This window comes from Oncorhynchus clarkii, chromosome 23 (genome assembly GCF_045791955.1).
Source record: "Oncorhynchus clarkii lewisi isolate Uvic-CL-2024 chromosome 23, UVic_Ocla_1.0, whole genome shotgun sequence".
NCBI classification, from domain to species: Eukaryota; Metazoa; Chordata; class Actinopteri; order Salmoniformes; family Salmonidae; genus Oncorhynchus; species Oncorhynchus clarkii.
The window spans coordinates 44,436,041-44,455,623 of NC_092169.1; the positions used below are offsets into that span (position 1 = coordinate 44,436,041).

General features: G+C 41.4%; 1 protein-coding gene across 1 annotated transcript in view; it reads left to right on the plus strand.

The window, feature by feature from the left end:
* The window catches only part of LOC139381666 (mitogen-activated protein kinase kinase kinase 21-like), a 33,646-nt gene that overhangs the window by 5,794 nt on the left and 8,269 nt on the right, over positions 1 to 19,583 (plus strand). The window contains exons 2-6 of the mRNA XM_071125352.1: positions 6,187 to 6,367; positions 9,369 to 9,517; positions 9,743 to 9,918; positions 15,139 to 15,379; positions 17,774 to 17,884. Of these exons, the coding sequence (XP_070981453.1) occupies positions 6,187 to 6,367; positions 9,369 to 9,517; positions 9,743 to 9,918; positions 15,139 to 15,379; positions 17,774 to 17,884 (858 nt within the window). The remainder of the gene's footprint in view (positions 1 to 6,186; positions 6,368 to 9,368; positions 9,518 to 9,742; positions 9,919 to 15,138; positions 15,380 to 17,773; positions 17,885 to 19,583) is intronic.

Genomic DNA, 19,583 nt, shown 5'->3' on the forward strand with positions numbered 1-19,583 from the left:
TCCCTCAGATGTAACCTATTTGCTACATTACCCTTCCCCAGATGTAACCATTTTCTACATTACCCTTCCCCACAGATTTAACACATTTGCTACATTACCCTCCACCAGATGTAGCCTATTTGCTACATTACCATTCTCCAGATGTAGCCTATGTTTGAGCTTTGTTGTCACCCTCCCATTTGGCAAGTTCGTGACTGTGACCTGGCAGTAGAGTCAAGCCTGCCCACAAGACCGTATCTACTGTAGGCTCTATTCTGGAGTAGATGATTATTAAATATCAACACTAAGGACATGGGAAAGTTTAAGGGCTCCCCTGTAAAAATGAAATATGTGTTTAGTCTTTGGATAATGGCTTTTTGTTAGTTTGGCCAAGTTGGCTATGGTATTGATATGGAGTAGTGATGCACCGATATTACATTTTTGTCCGATATCCAATATTTTCCTTGCCAAAAAAAAACTATACCAATAAGCGACATACAATTTTTTATTGTCCTTTTAAGCATTCTAGTACAGTTAAATAGTTAACACACACACATGGATGCAGCGGTCAAAGGCACTGCATCTCAGTGCAAGAGGTGTCACTACAGTCCCTGGTTCGAATCCACATCCGGACTAGATTGGGAGTCCCATAGGGCAGCGCTCAATTGACCCAGGGTCGTCCGGTTTCGGCTGTCATTTTAAATAAGAATTTGTTCTTCGCTGACTTGCCTAGTTAAATAAAGGTTATACACGCACACCACGCTGACCAATAAGTTATTTTGTTGGCATTTACGTATGTCCCCATTACCAGTAAAACATAATCAAAACCTATTTCTTTCACTTACTTGCTGTGCTGTTTTGTTGTTCATTTGTTTGGTTGTTTCATTCTCAACCAGGATTTCTCATACTATGGGACACGGTTTGTGTTATTGCGTGTCAAATAAGCTTGTTGACCAATCAGGACCTGAATATGACTGCGCATCACATAATAATTGAACGCGTTCATACATTTTTTACGTAGTTATTACACATTGATTACACTATCACTCGTATTTCATATGTCACAATGATTAATCGATACATATGAGATACAACTGGTAAAGTTGTCTCGCTCACATACAGTGGTGGTCATAAAAAATAGCTAGCTAGCTCATGGATGCAAACGATGTTCTTCCCCAAAAACATAGCAAAACGACATCTGTTTCAGTAGCTACAGTTAGCTAGCTAACTATATAGTTACGTGTCATCTAAAATAACTCTACTTTATAAGACAGTTCTTATTTGATTAATGGTGGTCGGATCCATCTGTGAAGCTAGCCACAATAAGGATTAGCCACAATAGTGGACTTTGCGGTTAGCCTTCAAAATAAAAGAATGACATTGACAGTGATACAAATGAATACACATAGTAGAATTGTGCCATAATTGAATAGATCATGCTAAACGAGGTTGGAATGTTGTTATATAAAATCAACAAAATACAATAATTTGTTAATTTGACAAATCTGTTGAAATCACACTGGATGTATTTTACTTTAGAATTTCACCGGGGGCATACTTACAGTGCCTTGCAAAATTATTCATCCCCCTTGGTGTTTTTCCTTTTGTTGCATTACAACCTGTAATTGAAATTGATTTTTATTTGGATTTCATGTAATGGACATACACAAAATAGTCCAAATTGGTGAAGTGAAAAAACAAACAAAAAAAACTCTTGTTTCAAAATATTCAAATAAATGGAAAAGTGGTGCGTGCATAATTATTCACCCCCTTTGCTATGACGCCCCTAAATAAGATCTGGCAACCAATTACCTTCAGAAGTCACATAATTAGTTAGATTGCACACAGGTGGACTTTAGTTAAGTGTCACATGATCTGTCACGTAATCTCATAATATATACATACACCTGTTCTGAAAGGCCCCAGAGTCTGCAACACCACTAAGCAAGGGGCACCATGAAGACCAAGGAGCTCTCCAAACAGGTCAGGGACAAAGTTGTGGAGAAGTACGGATTAGGGTTGGGTTATAAAAGAATATCTGAAACTTTGAACATGGGGGAGCACCATTAAATCCATTATTAAAAATGGAAAGAATATGGCACCACAACAAACCTGCCAAACCTGCCAAGAGAGGGCTGCCCACCAAAATTCACGGACCAGGCAAGGAGGGCATTAATCAGTGAGGCAACAAAGAGACCAAAGATAACCCTGAAGGAGCTGCAAAGCTCCACAGCGAAGATTGGAGTATCTGTCCATAGGACCACTTTAAGCCGTACGTTCCACAGAGCTGGGCTTTACAGGAGAGTAAAAAAGAAAAAGGGACTGAGAAACTGGTCAGAATTGAAGGAATGATGGGATGGTGCTAAATACAGGTAAATTCTAGACTGGAAACCTGTTTCAGTCTTCCAGAAATTTGAGACTGGGACGGAGGTTCACCCTCCAGCAGGACAATGACCCTAAGCATACTGCTAAAGCAACACTTGAGTGGTTTAAGGGAAAACATTTAAATATCTTGGAATTGCCTAGTCAAAGCCCAGACCTCAATCCAATTGAGAATCTGTGGTATGTCTTAAAGATTGCTGTACACAAGCGGGAACCCATCCAACTTGAAGGAGCTGGGGCAGCTTCGCCTTGAAGAATGGCCAAAAATCCCAGTGGCTAGATGTGCCAAGCTTATAGAGACATACCCCAAGAGACTTGCAGCTGTAATTGCTGCAAAAGGTGGCTCTACAAAGTTTTGACTTTGGGGGGGGGGGTGGGTGAAATAGATATGCACGCTCAAGTTCTGTTGTATTGTCTTGTTTCTTGTTCATTTTACAATACATTTTTTTTTGTCATCTTCAAAGTGGTAGGCATGTTGTGTAAATCAATGATACAAACCTCCCAAAAATCTAATTTAATTCCAGGTTGTAAGGCAACATAATAGGAAAAATGCCAAGGGGGGTGAATACTTTTGCAAGCCACTGTATGGATTGTGGATCAATAACATGGGGTATCAGTCTTCTCAGTTTGCATCTCAATGTGGAAAAAAACTGTTTGCATGTTCTTCACAAAGAGGGCAACAGCTGCTACTGAGCCAGATGTCTATGTGTCAGGGGAGAAGCTCCAGGTGGTATCTGATTTTAAGTACCTTGGCATCATACTTGATTCCAACCTCTCTTTTAAAAAGCACGTGAAAAAGGTTATTCAGATAATCAAATTCAACCTAGCTAATTTCCGATTTATACGAAATTGTTTGACTGCAGAGGTAGCAAAACTGTACTTCAAATCTATGATACTCCCCCACTTAACATACTGCTTGACTAGTTGGGCCCAAGCTTGCTGTACAACATTAAAACCTATTCAGTCTGTCTCCAAACAGGCTCTCAAAGTGCTTGATAGGAAGCCCAATAGCCATCATCACTGTTACATCCTCAGAAAGCATGAATGAGCTCTTGAGTTGGGAAACTCTTGTGCAATACACCGACGCATGTCTTGTATTCAAGATCCTAAATGGCCTGGCTCCCCCTCCACTCAGTATTTTTGTTAAACAGAAAACCCAAACATATGGCAGCAGATCCACATGGTCTGCCATGAGAGGTGACTGTATAGTTCCCTTAAGGATAAGCACCTTTAGTAAATCCGCTTTTTCTGTGAGAGCTTCCCATGTCTGGAATACACTGCCATCAGACACACATAACTGCACCGCATATCACAATTTCACAAAACGTATCAATACATGGCTAAAGGTCCATCATATTTGTGATCGTAGTCCCTAGCTGTGTATTGCCACTTTCCATGTTGTCTGTAGCTTGTGAGGTGTGGAAACACTTTGTTGCTTTTATGAATTTTGTCTGTTTATGAATGTTGCTCTGTCTGTATGCTATGTCTTGCTTGTCCTATGTTGCTCTGCGTGTTCTCACTGCTCAATGATTGTCTATATTGTAATTATTTTTAATAACCTGCCCAGGGACTGCGGTTAAAAATTAGCCAGCTGGCTAAAACCGGCACTTTTACTGAAACGTTGATTAATGTGCACTGTTCCTGTAAAAATAAAATAAACTCAAATTCATTATCTAAACGAAATATGGCATGATTCTACACATTTGATACCTTCTGCATCACTTTCAAAGAGGTACTTTTATTTGAAAAGAAAACCGCAAATTCCACTATTGTGCCTAATCCTTATTGTGGCTAGCTTCACAACACATTACCCAGTCTGGTCGAGCCTCACTAGCCAGATGAAGCTAGCTGGCTGCTCATAACGTTAGCTTTGGGCAACAGGGTTAAAGTAGCTGGCTAGCTATTTATTTCCATGAACTGAAGTTCAATTTCCTAGCTAATACTTACTCACAAGGATTCCTAAATCTTTGCTAAGAATAATGAAACTGACTGCAGTTTCTGCTGGTCATTGTTTTCAGGCTGGTTGTATTGGTGCTAGCTAGGTACCAAGCTAAAACTAGCTGCTCCAGAAGTTGCGGTCAAAAAAATAATGCTATATTACCAACTCGGTATTGTAAACACATCGTTCGTGGCCGGTGTTTGCTTCTTTGCAGACTTTTTTGTTCAGCTTTGACAGTGATACTGATCGTAGTGGTGGCGTTTGGCTTGCACGTGCAAATTCAGAACACACAACATTCTATAATAGAACTGTGTTATTTGACGTGTCAAATTAAAAGCTTAGCTAACATGTCAAATAGTGTTATTTGAGTCGTCAAATAGTGTTATTTCACATGTATCTTTTTTGACATTCCATAGTATGTCGTGAAGCTAATAGCAGAGACGCTGTTACTGTGTAACTCCGGTAGGACAACATGTGTACCGGTGCCTGACCAGTCGGCGAAAGCCAGCATCACCCACAACAGAGAACGGTTGATAGTCAAGGGCAATGAATTCCATTATCTTGGTATTAATGGATTTCGCCTTTGAGTTGTCTCGCTGAAATGTTCTTTATCTTTCAAGTGACTGCTCGACATGTTGACTGCTCGGTCCACACAGCCGACATTGTGGGCTAGGTTAGGAATGCTGTGTTGCAAGTGTAGCGCAAAATTTTACGTGGCGTCATCATGTCATGTACCTATGTTATATGGTGGTCTAAGGCATTGCATCTCAGCACGTGAGACTTCACTACAGACACCCTGGTTCGAATCCAGGCTGTATCACAACCGGCCGTGATTGGGAGTCCCATAGGGCGGCGCACAATTGGCCCAGTGGCCAGTGTAGGCCGTCATTGCAAATAAGAATTTGTTCTTAAAACCTTTCTGGCGCAGGCGTTCCGCTAGCGACCCACCTTGACAACCACCGGTGAAATTGCAGAGCGCCAAATTCAAAATAAAGAAATAGGAGTGTTATACATCGGCTTAAAGATGAACTTCTTGTTAATCCAGCCACTTTGTCAGATTTCAAAAAGGCTTTACAGCGAAAGCATACCATGCGATTATCTGAGGACAGCGCACCGCTTACAAACATTTTGCAACCAAGTAAAGGAATTAAAAAGTCAGAAATAGCGATAAAATTAATCACTTACATTTGAAGATCTTCATATGGTTGCAGTCACAAGAGTCCCAGCTATACAATAAATGTTTGTTTTGTTCGATAAAGTCCCTCTTTATATCCCAAAATATAAATGTATAAATGTATAAAAATGTGCAAAACACCAGTCTCAACGTCAACAGTGAAGAGGCGACTCCGGCATGCTGGCCTTCTAGGCAGAGAAAAAGCCATATCTCAGACTGGCCAATAAAAATAAAATATTAAGATGGGCAAAATAACACAGACACTGGACAGAGGAACTCTGCCTAAAAATCCATGACTTTTTCTTTGCAACTCTGCCTAGAAGGACAGCATCCCGGAGTTGCGTCTTCACTGTTGACGTTGAGACTGGTGTTTTGCGGGTACTATTTAATGAACATTGCAGGATGCAATGTTTTATTTGTTGGATGTATTAGCTATTTTTACATAATTGGCAATGGCAACAGAAGTAACTTTTTAGGTTTGTATCATTTTAATATTGATAGAATTTTGATGTGTCAAGGGGGGGTGAATACTTTCTGAAAGCACTGTAGGTATACAGCATGCTTAAGACCTGGGGACAGATCTATTATAATGCTGTCATTTTCCCCATTTGATCATCATGAAAGATATGAATTTTTATTTGGTTTTCTATATTTTGAAGATATCCCATTGTGGTTCACCAAATACCTAACCAACCCACTCCTCTCCTTCTAGTTTTATTACTTGAAAAAATTGAGAACGATGACATTGGAAGGAAGACCTTGAAGATCACAGACTTTGGCCTGGCCAGAGAGTGGCACAACACCACCAAGATGAGTGCTGCTGGCACGTACTCATGGATGGCCCCTGAAGTCATCAAGTCCTCTCTCTTCTCCAAAGGCAGCGATGTCTGGAGGTAAAACTAACAGCACGCTCCTGGGAAATTACATGGTAACGGAATTACGCTGAGACTTATTCACTTTAAAATGTATGTCAAACAAAAACCATTGATTTCAAAGTTTAACTAACCATAGAATTCTATGCACAATAACTACTTTGAACAATTTACAAAAACACATTTCCAGGAAGAGCTGTGCAGATGCAAAGTTTGGTTACAGAATAAAACTGAGGTCAATTTTACTGTGATTCTGTTACCAAACTTTGCATCTGCACAATTTTTCCAGTAATTGCTTTTTTGTGTTACTGTGTAAATTGTTAAAAGTATTCATTGTGCATAGAGTTGTATGGTTTGTTAAACTTTGAAATCAATGGTTTTTGTTTGGCATACATTATAAAGTGAAAAATCGACATGCCAAACATGCCCATGTCAGACTGGAATCAATAGGCTTTTAGGAGATGAGGATTTGGAAAGGTGGCACCATGATACTCCTTTTATTTCAGACATTTAGAAACATTTGTCCTGACCTATTTCTGATAATAACTGCTTTCGTTGTTATTTCGTTCAAACCAAAACTGTTTTTATCAGATCACAACTGTCGGTACATTCTGTGCTACTAGGATGTGGAATATAGCTTACAGTAGCCCTGAACACCCTCCACTGGTAACTACAATCTGCTGCATCCAGAGCTTACATTAATTACATGATAAATGATGACTGTAGGCTTGGTGCTTAATCAAAACAGGATCATTGTTTGCACTGTACTGGTAAACAACATTTTACTGACATTATTTAGTATTCAACACGTCCATTATTCAAGACCAAGGTCTTCTAAATGGCAGCCCTAGGCACAACAAAGGCAATGTGAATTTGAGTGTTATCATGTGTTATAATAGTGGGAATGTATACTATACTATCGCTGTACTATCACAATGGTGTACTATCACCATGCTGTACTATCTAGGGCTGGGCGATATGGCCAAAATATTATATCATGATATTTAAAAAAATATATAATAATAATTAAATGACGGTATTTTTAGTTTTTGAATATTCAAAGTTCTACGTTTGCTTTATGAGTTGTGAGTGATCCTAGGGTGGCAACACATACATTCTTAGTGATTTCAATGAGTCTTTCTCTATTCTGATTTTTTTATACTGTTCAATTCAACTTCAACCAGAACAAATTTCAGCACTTTTATCATTTCTGCATTTTCTGCAATCAATTGCAGTGGTGGAAAAAGTATAGCAAAAAAGTGCAAATCAATCCCAGAAGAACAGAAAAAGACCTTGTGAAGATGCTGGAGGAAACATGTTCAAATGTATCTATATCCACAGTAAAACAAGTCCTATATCCACATAACCTGAAAGGCCGCTCAGCAAGGAAGAACCCACTGCTCCAAAACCGCCATAAAAAAGACAGATTACGGTTTGCAACTGCACATGGGGACAAAGATCGTAGTTTTTGGAGAAATGTCCTCTGGTTTGATGAAACAAAAATAATGACCATCATTTTGTTTGGAGGAAAAAGGAAGACCTTGAAGCCGAGGAACACCATCCCAACTGTGAAGCACAGGGTATTGAATGCATCTTGTTGTGTGGATTCTTTGCTGAAGGTGCACTTCACAAAATTGATGACATCATCAGGAAGGACAATTATGTGGATATATTGAAGGGATTTTTTTACGGGGATTAAATGTCATGAATTGTGAAAATCTGAGTTTAAATGTATTTGGCTAAACTTCTGACTTCAAGCAATTTCGTGGTATCCAATTGCTAGTTACAGTCTTGTCTCATCGCTGCAACTCCCGTACCGACTCTGGAGAGGCAAAGGTAGAGGCCGCAATGCTTCTTGACACAGTGCCCACTTAACCCGGAAGCCAGCCACACCAATGTGGTGGAGGAAACACTGTACACCTGGCAACCGTGCTCGGCCCGCCACAGGAGTTGCTAGTGCGCGATGGGACAGCCAAAACCCTCCCCGAACCCGGATGACGCTGGGCCAATCGGTAATGGTTGGCTGCGACAAAGCCTGGATTCGAACCCAGAATCTCTAGTGGCGCAGTTACTACTGCGATGCAGTGTCTTAGACCACTGCACCACTCGGGAGGCCTACTATCACCATCCTATACTGTCACCATGCTATACTGTCACCATGCTATACTACCACCATGCTATACTATCACCATGCTATACTGTCACCATGCTATACTACCACCATGCTATACTACCACCATGCTATACTACCACCATGCTATACTATCACCATGCTATACTATCACCATGCTATACTACCACCATGCTATACTACCACCATGCTATACTACCACCATGCTATACTGTCACCATGCTATACTACCACCATGCTATACTATCACCATGCTATACTACCACCATGCTATACTACCACCATGCTATACTACCACCATGCTATACTATCACCATGCTATACTATCACCATGTTATACTACCACCATGCTATACTACCACCATGCTATACTACCACCATGCTATACTACCACCATGCTATACTACCACCATGCTATACTACCACCATGCTATACTACCACCATGCTATACTACCACCATGCTATACTACCACCATGCTATACTACCACCATGTTATACTACCACCATGCTATACTACCACCATGCTATACTGTCACCATGCTATACTATCACCATGCTATACTACCACCATGCTATACTATCACCATGTTATACTACCACCATGCTATACTGTGCTATACTGCTATACTGTCACCATGCTATACTATCACCATGCTATACTACCACCATGCTAAGCTAATAAATAAGAATAAGCTATGAAGGAAAATACTGTAGTTTTGGTGCAGGTACAGCCAACTAGTGCAAAAATGATATTTTCAAAACTATCACATTTTTTGTCAAACATAATATCCCGATATGTATCTATAGTTTTTTCCCACATCACTATAATAGTGCTGTAATAACACTGTTGTTAGGACAGTGTACTCACTATATCTGTGTTCTCTTCTAGTTATGGTGTTCTTTTATGGGAGCTGCTGACAGGAGAGGTGCCTTACCGTGGGATTGATGGGCTGGCTGTGGCCTATGGTGTGGCTGTCAACAAGTTAACCCTCCCTATTCCATCCACCTGCCCAGAACCCTTCTCCAAGCTCATGGAAGGTGCAGTTAGACCATCCATCTGCTGTTGCCATTCCTCAACCCACTTTTCAAGAACAATTAATGTTGCCTGAAGTAGCTGCATTCATTGGATGATATATTGTTGTTCAAGAACGTGTGTGTGTGTGTGTGTGTGTCAGTGTCACACAACTAGATAATGGTGTTAATTTACTTGTCAAAGTTTCAGAACATTGATCTGTCTTGGTTCCACCTTGTTGTGTATCTCAGAGTGCTGGGAGCAGGACCCCCACATCCGGCCGTCGTTTGCCTCCATCCTGGAGCAGCTAACAGCCATAGAGGAAGCAGTGATGGCCACCATGCCCCAGGACTCCTTCCACTCCATGCAGGAGAACTGGAGGGTGGAGATCCAGGAGATGTTTGATGAGCTCAGAACAAAAGAGAAGGTACAGATGTAGGATCTTAATTTGATCACTCATTTGTTGCTGAAAATTTTCCTACACCGCAGAAAATACAGATGAGTTTCGTGATTTACATAAATTCACTGAAAACCCACACTAACACACAGTTATATTTACAGTATTGCACTTTTCATGTAACCTACTTTTGGCCAGCTAATAGCCTAACCACCGATCAAACAACATTATGGACTAAACATTCAAATCTTGTTGTTGCAAATGTCACCTCTCTCCCTGTATGTCTTTGTTCAGTTGATCAGCGTAGGGGGATGTATTCCCAAACACGCCTCTCACCATTCACATGGCATTTTCAGTACTCAGGACACATTGAGAGAAATTGTGAAATGTATTTTTTATTTTGCTTAAGTACATTTGTCCTGTTCATACCTTAGACTCATCCTTTGTGACTCATTAAGTAGATACGTTGTATAGGTAAACCTCCAATATGTGGGAACTAGACCTTTCCACTGTGTAAAGTACAAGGTTAGAAGCGCGTGGAAGGCAGCGGTGTAATAAACCTGTAGTTAAGGGAGTGCTTTGATCGGCTTTGATTTTAATTGGTTACTTTCTGTAGGCGAGCTAATCGTATCTTTTAAAAAAAACAAGCTATTAGCGTTGATGGTTTTAAGTATTTCCCCTTGGTAATGCGATAAGCTGCTTTCCTTGGTCCCTCCTCGTTAAATCAAATGGGATTTGTAATTGCTGTATTGAGAATGCCCTTTCCTGCAACTTCAGCTGAATCGTTAAGCATCAAACTTGGCAAATGGTGCAGTATACCAAAGCTCTCCCAGGGATTGTCTAGTATGTCAATTCTTCATGTTGTTTCCCCGTATGACACTGGTTAATTGAATTACCTCTAAAAGGATAACGATGTAACGGAAGCACAGATAGCCACACACTGTTCCTACTGAGTGTGAGTTTCTACATTTCATTGTTAGGGGTTGCATATGATCTGAAACACTTATCCATATATATTTTTGAGGGGCTGAAGTCTGACCCTAGGTCTGTAGGTAAAGTGAGGTTCAGCTTGCTTCATGTATATTTCTGAGGGGCTGAAGTCTAACCCTATGCCTGTAGGTAAAGTGAGGTTCAGCTTGCTTCATGTATATTTCTGAGGGGCTGAAGTCTGACCCTAGGCCTGTAGGTAAAGTGAGGTTCAGCTTGCTTCATGTATATTTCTGAGGGGCTGAAGTCCTACCCTATGCCTGTAGGTAAAGTGAGGTTCAGCTTGCTTCATGTATATTTCTGAGGGGATGAAGTCTGACCCTAGGTCTGTAAGTAAAGTGAGGTTCAGCTTGCTTCATGTATATTTCTGAGGGGCTGAAGTCTAACCCTATGCCTGTAGGTAAAGTGAGGTTCAGCTTGCTTCATGTATATTTCTGAGGGGCTGAAGTCTGACCCTAGGCCTGTAGGTAAAGTGAGGTTCAGCTTGCTTCATGTATATTTCTGAGGGGCTGAAGTCCTACCCTATGCCTGTAGGTAAAGTGAGGTTCAGCTTGCTTCATGTATATTTCTGAGGGGATGAAGTCTGACCCTAGGTCTGTAGGTAAAGTGAGGTTCAGCTTGCTTCATGTATATTTCTGAGGGGCTGAAGTCTGACCCTTGGCCTGTAGGTAAAGTGAGGTTCAGCTTGCTTCATGTATATTTCTGAGGGGCTGAAGTCTGACCCTAGGTCTGTAGGTAAAGTGAGGTTCAGCTTGCTTCATGTATATTTCTGAGGGGCTGAAGTCTGACCCTAGGTCTGTAGGTAAACTGAGGTTCAGCTTGCTTCATGTATATTTATGAGGGGCTGAAGTCTAACCCTAGGCCTGTAGGTAAAGTGAGGTTCAGCTTGCTTCATGTATATTTCTGAGGGGCTGAAGTCTAACCCTAGGCCTGTAGGTAAAGTGAGGTTCAGCTTGCTTCATGTATATTTTTGAGGGGCTGAAGTCTGACCCTAGGCCTGTAGGTAAAGTGAGGTTCAGCTTGCTTCATGTATATTTCTGAGGGGCTGAAGTCCTACCCTAGGTCTGTAGGTAAAGTGAGGTTCAGCTTGCTTCATGTATATTTCTGAGGGGCTGAATTCTGACCCTAGGCCTGTAGGTAAAGTGAGGTTCTGCTTGCTTCATGTATATTTCTGAGGGGCTGAAGTCTGACCCTAGGTCTGTAGGTAAAGTGAGGTTCAGCTTGCTTCATGTATATTTCTGAGGGGCTGAAGTCCTACCCTAGGTCTGTAGGTAAACTGAGGTTCAGCTTGCTTCATGTATATTTCTGAGGGGCTGAAGTCTAACCCTAGGCCTGTAGGTAAAGTGAGGTTCAGCTTGCTTCATGTATATTTCTGAGGGGCTGAAGTCTGACCCTAGGTCTGTAGGTAAAGTGAGGTTCAGCTTGCTTCATGTATATTTCTGAGGGGCTGAAGTCCTACCCTAGGTCTGTAGGTAAAGTGAGGTTCAGCTTGCTTCATGTATATTTCTGAGGGGCTGAATTCTGACTCTAGGCCTGTAGGTAAAGTGAGGTTCTGCTTGCTTCATGTATATTTCTGAGGGGCTGAAGTCTGACCCTAGGTCTGTAGGTAAAGTGAGTTTCAGCTTGCTTCATGTATATTTCTGAGGGGCTGAAGTCCTACCCTAGGCCTGTAGGTAAAGTGAGGTTCAGCTTGCTTCATGTATATTTCTGAGGGGCTGAAGTCTGACCCTAGGTCTGTAGGTAAAGTGAGGTTCAGCTTGCTTCATGAATATTTCTGAGGGGCTGAAGTCTGACCCTAGGTCTGTAGGTAAAGTGAGGTTCAGCTTGCTTCATGTATATTTCTGAGGGCTGAAGTCTGACCCTAGGTCTGTAGGTAAAGTGAGGTTCAGCTTGCTTCATGTATATTTCTGAGGGGCTGAAGTCCTACCGTAGGTCTGTAGGTAAAGTGAGGTTCAGCTTGCTTCATGTATATTTCTGAGGGGCTGAAGTCTGACCCTAGGCCTGTAGGTAAAGTGAGGTTCAGCTTGCTTCATATATATTTCTGAGGGGCTGAAGTCTGACCCTAGGTCTGTAGGTAAAGTGAGGTTCAGCTTGCTTCATGTATATTTCTGAGGGGCTGAAGTCTAACCCTAGGTCTCTAGGTAAAGTGAGGTTCAGCTTGCTTCATGTATATTTCTGAGGGGCTGAAGTCTGACCCTAGGCCTGTAGGTAAAGTGAGGTTCAGCTTGCTTCATGTATATTTCTGAGGGGCTGAAGTCTGACCCTAGGTCTGTAGGTAAAGTGAGGTTCAGCTTGCTTCATGTATATTTCTGAGGGGCTGAAGTCTGACCCTAGGTCTGTAGGTAAAGTGAGGTTCAGCTTGCTTCATGTATATTTCTGAGGGGCTGAAGTCTAACCCTAGGCCTGTAGTTAATGTGAGGTTCAGCTTGCTTCATGTATATTTCTGAGGGGCTGAAGTCTGACCCTAGGTCTGTAGGTAAAGTGAGGTTCAGCTTGCTTCATGTATATTTCTGAGGGGCTGAAGTCTGACCCTAGGTCTGTAGGTAAAGTGAGGTTCAGCTTGCTTCATGTATATTTCTGAGGGGCTGAAGTCTGACCCTAGGCCTGTAGGTAAAGTGAGGCTCAGCTTGCTTCATGTATATTTCTGAGGGGCTGAAGTCTGACCCTAGGTCTGTAGGTAAAGTGAGGTTCAGCTTGCTTCATGTATATTTCTGAGGGGCTGAAGTCTTACCCTAGGTCTATAGGTAAAGTGAGGTTCTGCTTGCTTCATGTATATTTCTGAGGGGCTGAAGTCTGACCCTAGGCCTGTAGGTAAAGTGAGGTTCAGCTTGCTTCATGTATATTTCTGAGGGCCTGAAGTCCTACCCTAGGTCTGTAGGTAAAGTGAGGTTCAGCTTGCTTCATGTATATTTCTGAGGGGCTGAAGTCTGACCCTAGGTCTGTAGGTAAAGTGAGGTTCAGCTTGCTTCATGTATATTTCTGAGGGGCTGAAGTCTAACCCTATGCCTGTAGGTAAAGTGAGGCTCAGCTTGCTTCATGTATATTTCTGAGGGGCTGAAGTCTGACCCTAGGTCTGTAGGTAAAGTGAGGTTCAGCTTGCTTCATGTATATTTCTGAGGGGCTGAAGTCTGACCCTAGGTCTGTAGGTAAAGTGAGGTTCAGCTTGCTTCATGTATATTTCTGAGGGGCTGAAGTCTGACCCTAGGCCTGTAGGTAAAGTGAGGCTCAGCTTGCTTCATGTATATTTCTGAGGGGCTGAAGTCTGACCCTAGGCCTGTAGGTAAAGTGAGGTTCAGCTTGCTTCATGCACCATTTTGCAAAAGTTTTTTCTTTTGTAACTACAAAGTGAAGTTTTGAGTCCAGATATAGGGCTATTGTTTTTCTGTTCTTTTTAACACTGAAAGGATTGTATATTTTTTTGTATATTTCTACCTCACAAGTTGCAAAGTTGTTACACAAAATATCTAATTTCATTCCAGTGGGTTTGTAAAGCTGCTTTGCAGAAGTCTTTCATTTAAGGATTATTATGTTTTCTGAGAGGAACCAAAACAAAATTCAAATGCTGCTCTACGAAATAGTTAAAGTGATTTTGTCAACCCTACTCATTCACAACCTAGTTGACGATCAAGCGATGGAAGCCCCCTTTAGCTTGTGATCTTTGGCTTAGTCATCCTCTCCCCGAGCACCACAACATTTCTGCAAAGCTCCATAAAGCAAGTTGAGATTTACAACTTGTGAGTGCTGGCCAGCCTCTCTTAAAGGAGCTTTCCTACAGTAAAAGGTATGTAAGGGCTATGCTTCAGGGCCATGCAGCACTACAATGGGCCCACCTTGCTGTTACTGCAGACAGAGGGCCTGGGACAGCTCTGTGGACTGAGTGGCTAGGGGTCACAGGCCACTCTAGCCTAAAGCTATTGCTTTGTTTTTCTACCACCCAGAGTAAGTTCACTGATTGTGAAGGTTGGGGGGGAAGAGCACTGATCACTGCTGTGTTTGCAGAGAACTTTGCAAGTTATCTTTTGTAGAAATGACATACAGAAGGGCTAAGGAAATAATGCACTGCCTAGAACCTGTGTGTGGATCATTATGGTAGTGTTTCCCCTACTATTGTATGGCAGGGGCGGGAACACCGGCCTGATAGGTAAAATACCTATCCAGGCGTTGTAAGAGCTGGCATGCGTCAGCAACGCCTGTGCAGAGGAATGCGGCCCTTATCATACAGAGTTGTCATCTATTCGTCTGACCCTCCATGTGTTCCTGTAGGAGCTGCGTTCACGGGAGGAGGAACTGACGCGTGCGGCGCTGCAGCAGAAGTCCCACGAGGAGCTGCTGAAGAGGAGGGAGCAGCAGCTGGCGGAGCGGGAGATCAATGTGTTGGAGAGGGAACTCAACATCCTCATCTTTCAGCTCAACAAGGACAAGCCCAACGTCAAGAAGAGGAAGGGCAAGTTCAAACGCAGCCGCCTCAAACTCAAGGACGGCAACCGCATCAGCCTGCCCTCAGGTGGGTGCTTCTGTCTGTCTGTCTGTTTCTGACTCTCTTTCTGTCTTGTCGGGTTGGTTGATAGTCTGTCTTTCTCTTTGTCAAAGTCAGTGTTACCTTCGAGTTGACAAAAAGTTCAATAGATTTACACCAATCTTTATTTGTTTAGAAGCTCCGTTAGAATCATAGACGTATGACAGCATACTAACAAGACATCATGTAGGACAGCATACTAACAAGACATAATGGAGGACAGCATACTAACAAGACATCATGTAGGACAGCATACTAACAAGACATAATGTAGGACAGCATACTAACAAGACATCATGGAGGACAGCATACTAACAAGACATAATGTAGGACAGCATACTAACAAGACATCATGTAGGACAGCATACTAACAAGACATAATGGAGGACAGCATACTAACAAGACATCATGTAGGACAGCATACTGACAAGACATCATGTAGGACCGCATACTAACAAGACATGGAGGACAGCATACTGACAAGACATAATGTAGGACCGCATACTAACAGGACATCATGGAGGACAGCATACTAACAAGACATAATGTAGGACCGCATACTAACAAGACATCATGGAGGACAGCATACTAACAAGACATCATGTAGGACAGCATACTGACAAGACTTCATGGAGGACAGCATACTAACAAGACATCATGGAGGACAGCATACTAACAAGACATCATGGAGGACAGCATACTAACAAGACATCATGTAGGACAGCATACTAACGAGACATAATGTAGGACCGCATACTAACAAGACATCATGTAGGACAGCATACTAACAAGACATCATGTAGGACAGCATACTAACAAGACATCATGTAGGACAGCATACTAACTAGACATCATGGAGGACAGCATACTAATTAGATATCATGGAGGACAGCATACTAACTAGACATAATGGAGGACAGCATACTAACAAGACATCATGTAGGACAGCATACTAATTAGATATCATGGAGGACAGCATACTGACAAGACATAATGGAGGACAGCATACTAACAAGACATAATGGAGGACAGCATACTAATTAGATATCATGGAGGACAGCATACTAACTAGACATAATGGAGGACAGCATACTAACAAGACATCATGTAGGACAGCATACTAACTAGACATCATGGAGGACAGCATACTAACTAGACATCATGGAGGACAGCATACTAACAAGACATAATGGAGGACAGTATACTAACAAGACATCATGGAGGACAGCACACTAACAAGACATCATACTAACAAGACATCATGGAGGACAACATACTAACAAGACATCATGTAGGACAGCATACTAATTAGATATCATGGAGGACAGCATACTAACTAGACATAATGGAGGACAGCATACTAACAAGACATCATGTAGGACAGCATACTAATTAGATATCATGGAGGACAGCATACTAACTAGACATAATGGAGGACAGCATGCTAACAAGACATCATGTAGGACAGCATACAAATTAGATATCATTGAGGACAGCATACTAATTAGATATCATGGAGGACAGCATACTAACTAGACATCATGGAGGACAGTATACTAACAAGACATAATTTATGACAGCATACTAACAAGACATAATGTATGACAGCATACTAATTAGATATCATGGAGGACAGCATACTAACTAGACATAATGGAGGACAGCATGCTAACTAGACATCATAGAGGACAGCATACTAACAATACATAATGGAGGACAGAATACTAACTAGACATCATGGAGGACAGTATACTAACTAGACATAATGTATGACAGCATACTAACAAGACATAATGTATGACAGCATACTAACAAGACATCATGGAGGACAGCACACTAACTAGACATCATGGAGGACAGCATACTAACAAGACATAATGTATGACAGCATACTAACAAGACATCATGGAGGACAGCACACTAACAAGACATAATGTAGGACAGCATACTAACAAGACATTATGGAGGACAGCATACTAACAAGACATAATGGAGGACAGCATACTAACAAGACATAATGGAGGACAGCATACTAACAAGACATAATGGAGGACAGCATACTAACAAAACATAATGGAAGACAGCATACTAACAAGACATCATGGAGGACAGCATACTAACAAGACAAAATGGAAGACAGCATACTGACAAGACATCATGGAGGACCGCATACTAACAAGACATAATGTAGAACAGCATATTAACTAGACAGCATACTAGCTTTGACTAAGTCTAGTCAAAGCGGAACTACTTTCGCTCATTGGTCGTTGCATCCCAGTCTTTTGACAGACGTTACAATACCTTTTTATGTTACGTAGTCTGTCAATGAGATATTACACCAATGGTCAAAGTGACCAACCACCCTGTGTCTCTGTTTTCTAGATTTCCAGCACAAGATCACGGTGCAGGCGTCACCCTCCATGGACAGTAGGAGTCTGAACACCAGCCCCCCCAGCAGCCCTACACTCATACCCCGCCTCCGGGCCATCCAGTGTAAGTACACCTCAGACAATCCAACATACTGCAACACGACAGACCTGGGTCAGATACATAAGTATCAAATCAAGTGTGTGCTCAAGTGTGCTGTGAAACAAAGCTTTGTACGTGTGCTTTATCATGGCATCCAGTGCCTTCAGAAAGTATTCATACCCCTTGATTTCTTCCGCTTTTTGTTTTGTTACAGCCTGAATTCTAAAATTAATTAAATAGATTATTTTTCCCATCTACACACGATACCCCTTCATGACAAAGTACATGTTTTTTTTAAATGTTTGCAAATGTATTAAATTAAATACAGAAATATATAATTTACATAAGTATACACACCCTTGAGTCAATACATGTTAGAATCACCTGTGGCAGCAATTACAGCTGTGAGTCTTTCTGGGTAAGTTTCTAAGAGCTTTTGTACACCTGGATTGTACAATATTTGCACATTATTCTTTAAAAAGTTGGTTGTTGATCATAGCTAGACAGCCATCATCAAATCTTGCCATAGATTTTCAAGACGATTTTAAGTCAAAACTCTATCTAGGCCACTCAGGAACATTCAATGTCATCTTGGTAAGCAACTCCAGTGTATATTTTGGCATTGTGTTTTAGGTTAAAAAAGGTAAAAGGTGAATTTGTCTCCCAGTGTCTGTTGGATATAGGGCTGTCCCCGTCCCCAAAAAATATTGGTTGACCAAATGTTGTCTGTTCTTTCAACCAATTGATTGGTTTACATTTTTATACGTGTATTTTTCCATATATAGACACACCCTATGTGTTTTATTAAAATCAACTATAAGCATCGAGTTTGTCTGATGCTTTAAGCTTATATTTTGAGGCCTCACGAGGGCGCCAGACAGCTAGATAACCAGAATATATTTTTTTTACCTGACCCAACTATTCTCCAACCGTTCCTGCTTGCTTTCATAGATTCTGCCATTACTCTCCTGAAGTTGCCGGTAATAGGCTGCACGAGGAGTCGGCAACCTTTCTCATGTTGAAAGTTGAATTTATCTTACCATTTCTACCGATATGCATACCAGTTATGGTTTTCATATGCACATTTTCGTGAAAGTTTAATTAAAATTTATAATAACGTCTTCATATTTCAAAATCATTGTCATGTGGTTAATCAAGATTCTATCCAAATTTAAATTAACATGATACAAACTTAAAAAGTAACTTCTATTGCCATTGCAAACTATGTAAAAGTAGCCTACATAAAGACAACAAATAAAAACATTGCAGAGTGCAGGTAGAAAATATCCTGATAAAAATAAATATCCTATAAATCACTTTGGATACACATGGCCTGTCTGCAACGAACTTGAATAATTCTATCAACTATTAAATTGGATCCAGCCCTGAAGCTTGCACTAGCTAACTTGCAACATTGTATAAAATATTCTGGGCCCTAAGAGTTTCCCCAGGCCAGTGAGCTTGGGACAGACACAGCTGTAGGCTATTTGCGCAAGGGATAAGAAACAGGGCTCGACTTGGGCAGGAGTTCACCGGAGCTGAGTACCAGCACCTCAAGTTTTCTACTCCTTTAGCTCCTGTTCCTCTTTATAGAATTTTAAATCCTGCACCTAAATAGAAACAGTACCAGCACCCAAAATGAGTACTGGAACCTATTTCAGTCCAAGTCGAGCACTGTTAAGAAGTAATCACGTAGGCCTATTTTATGACGTTTCCACTGGCA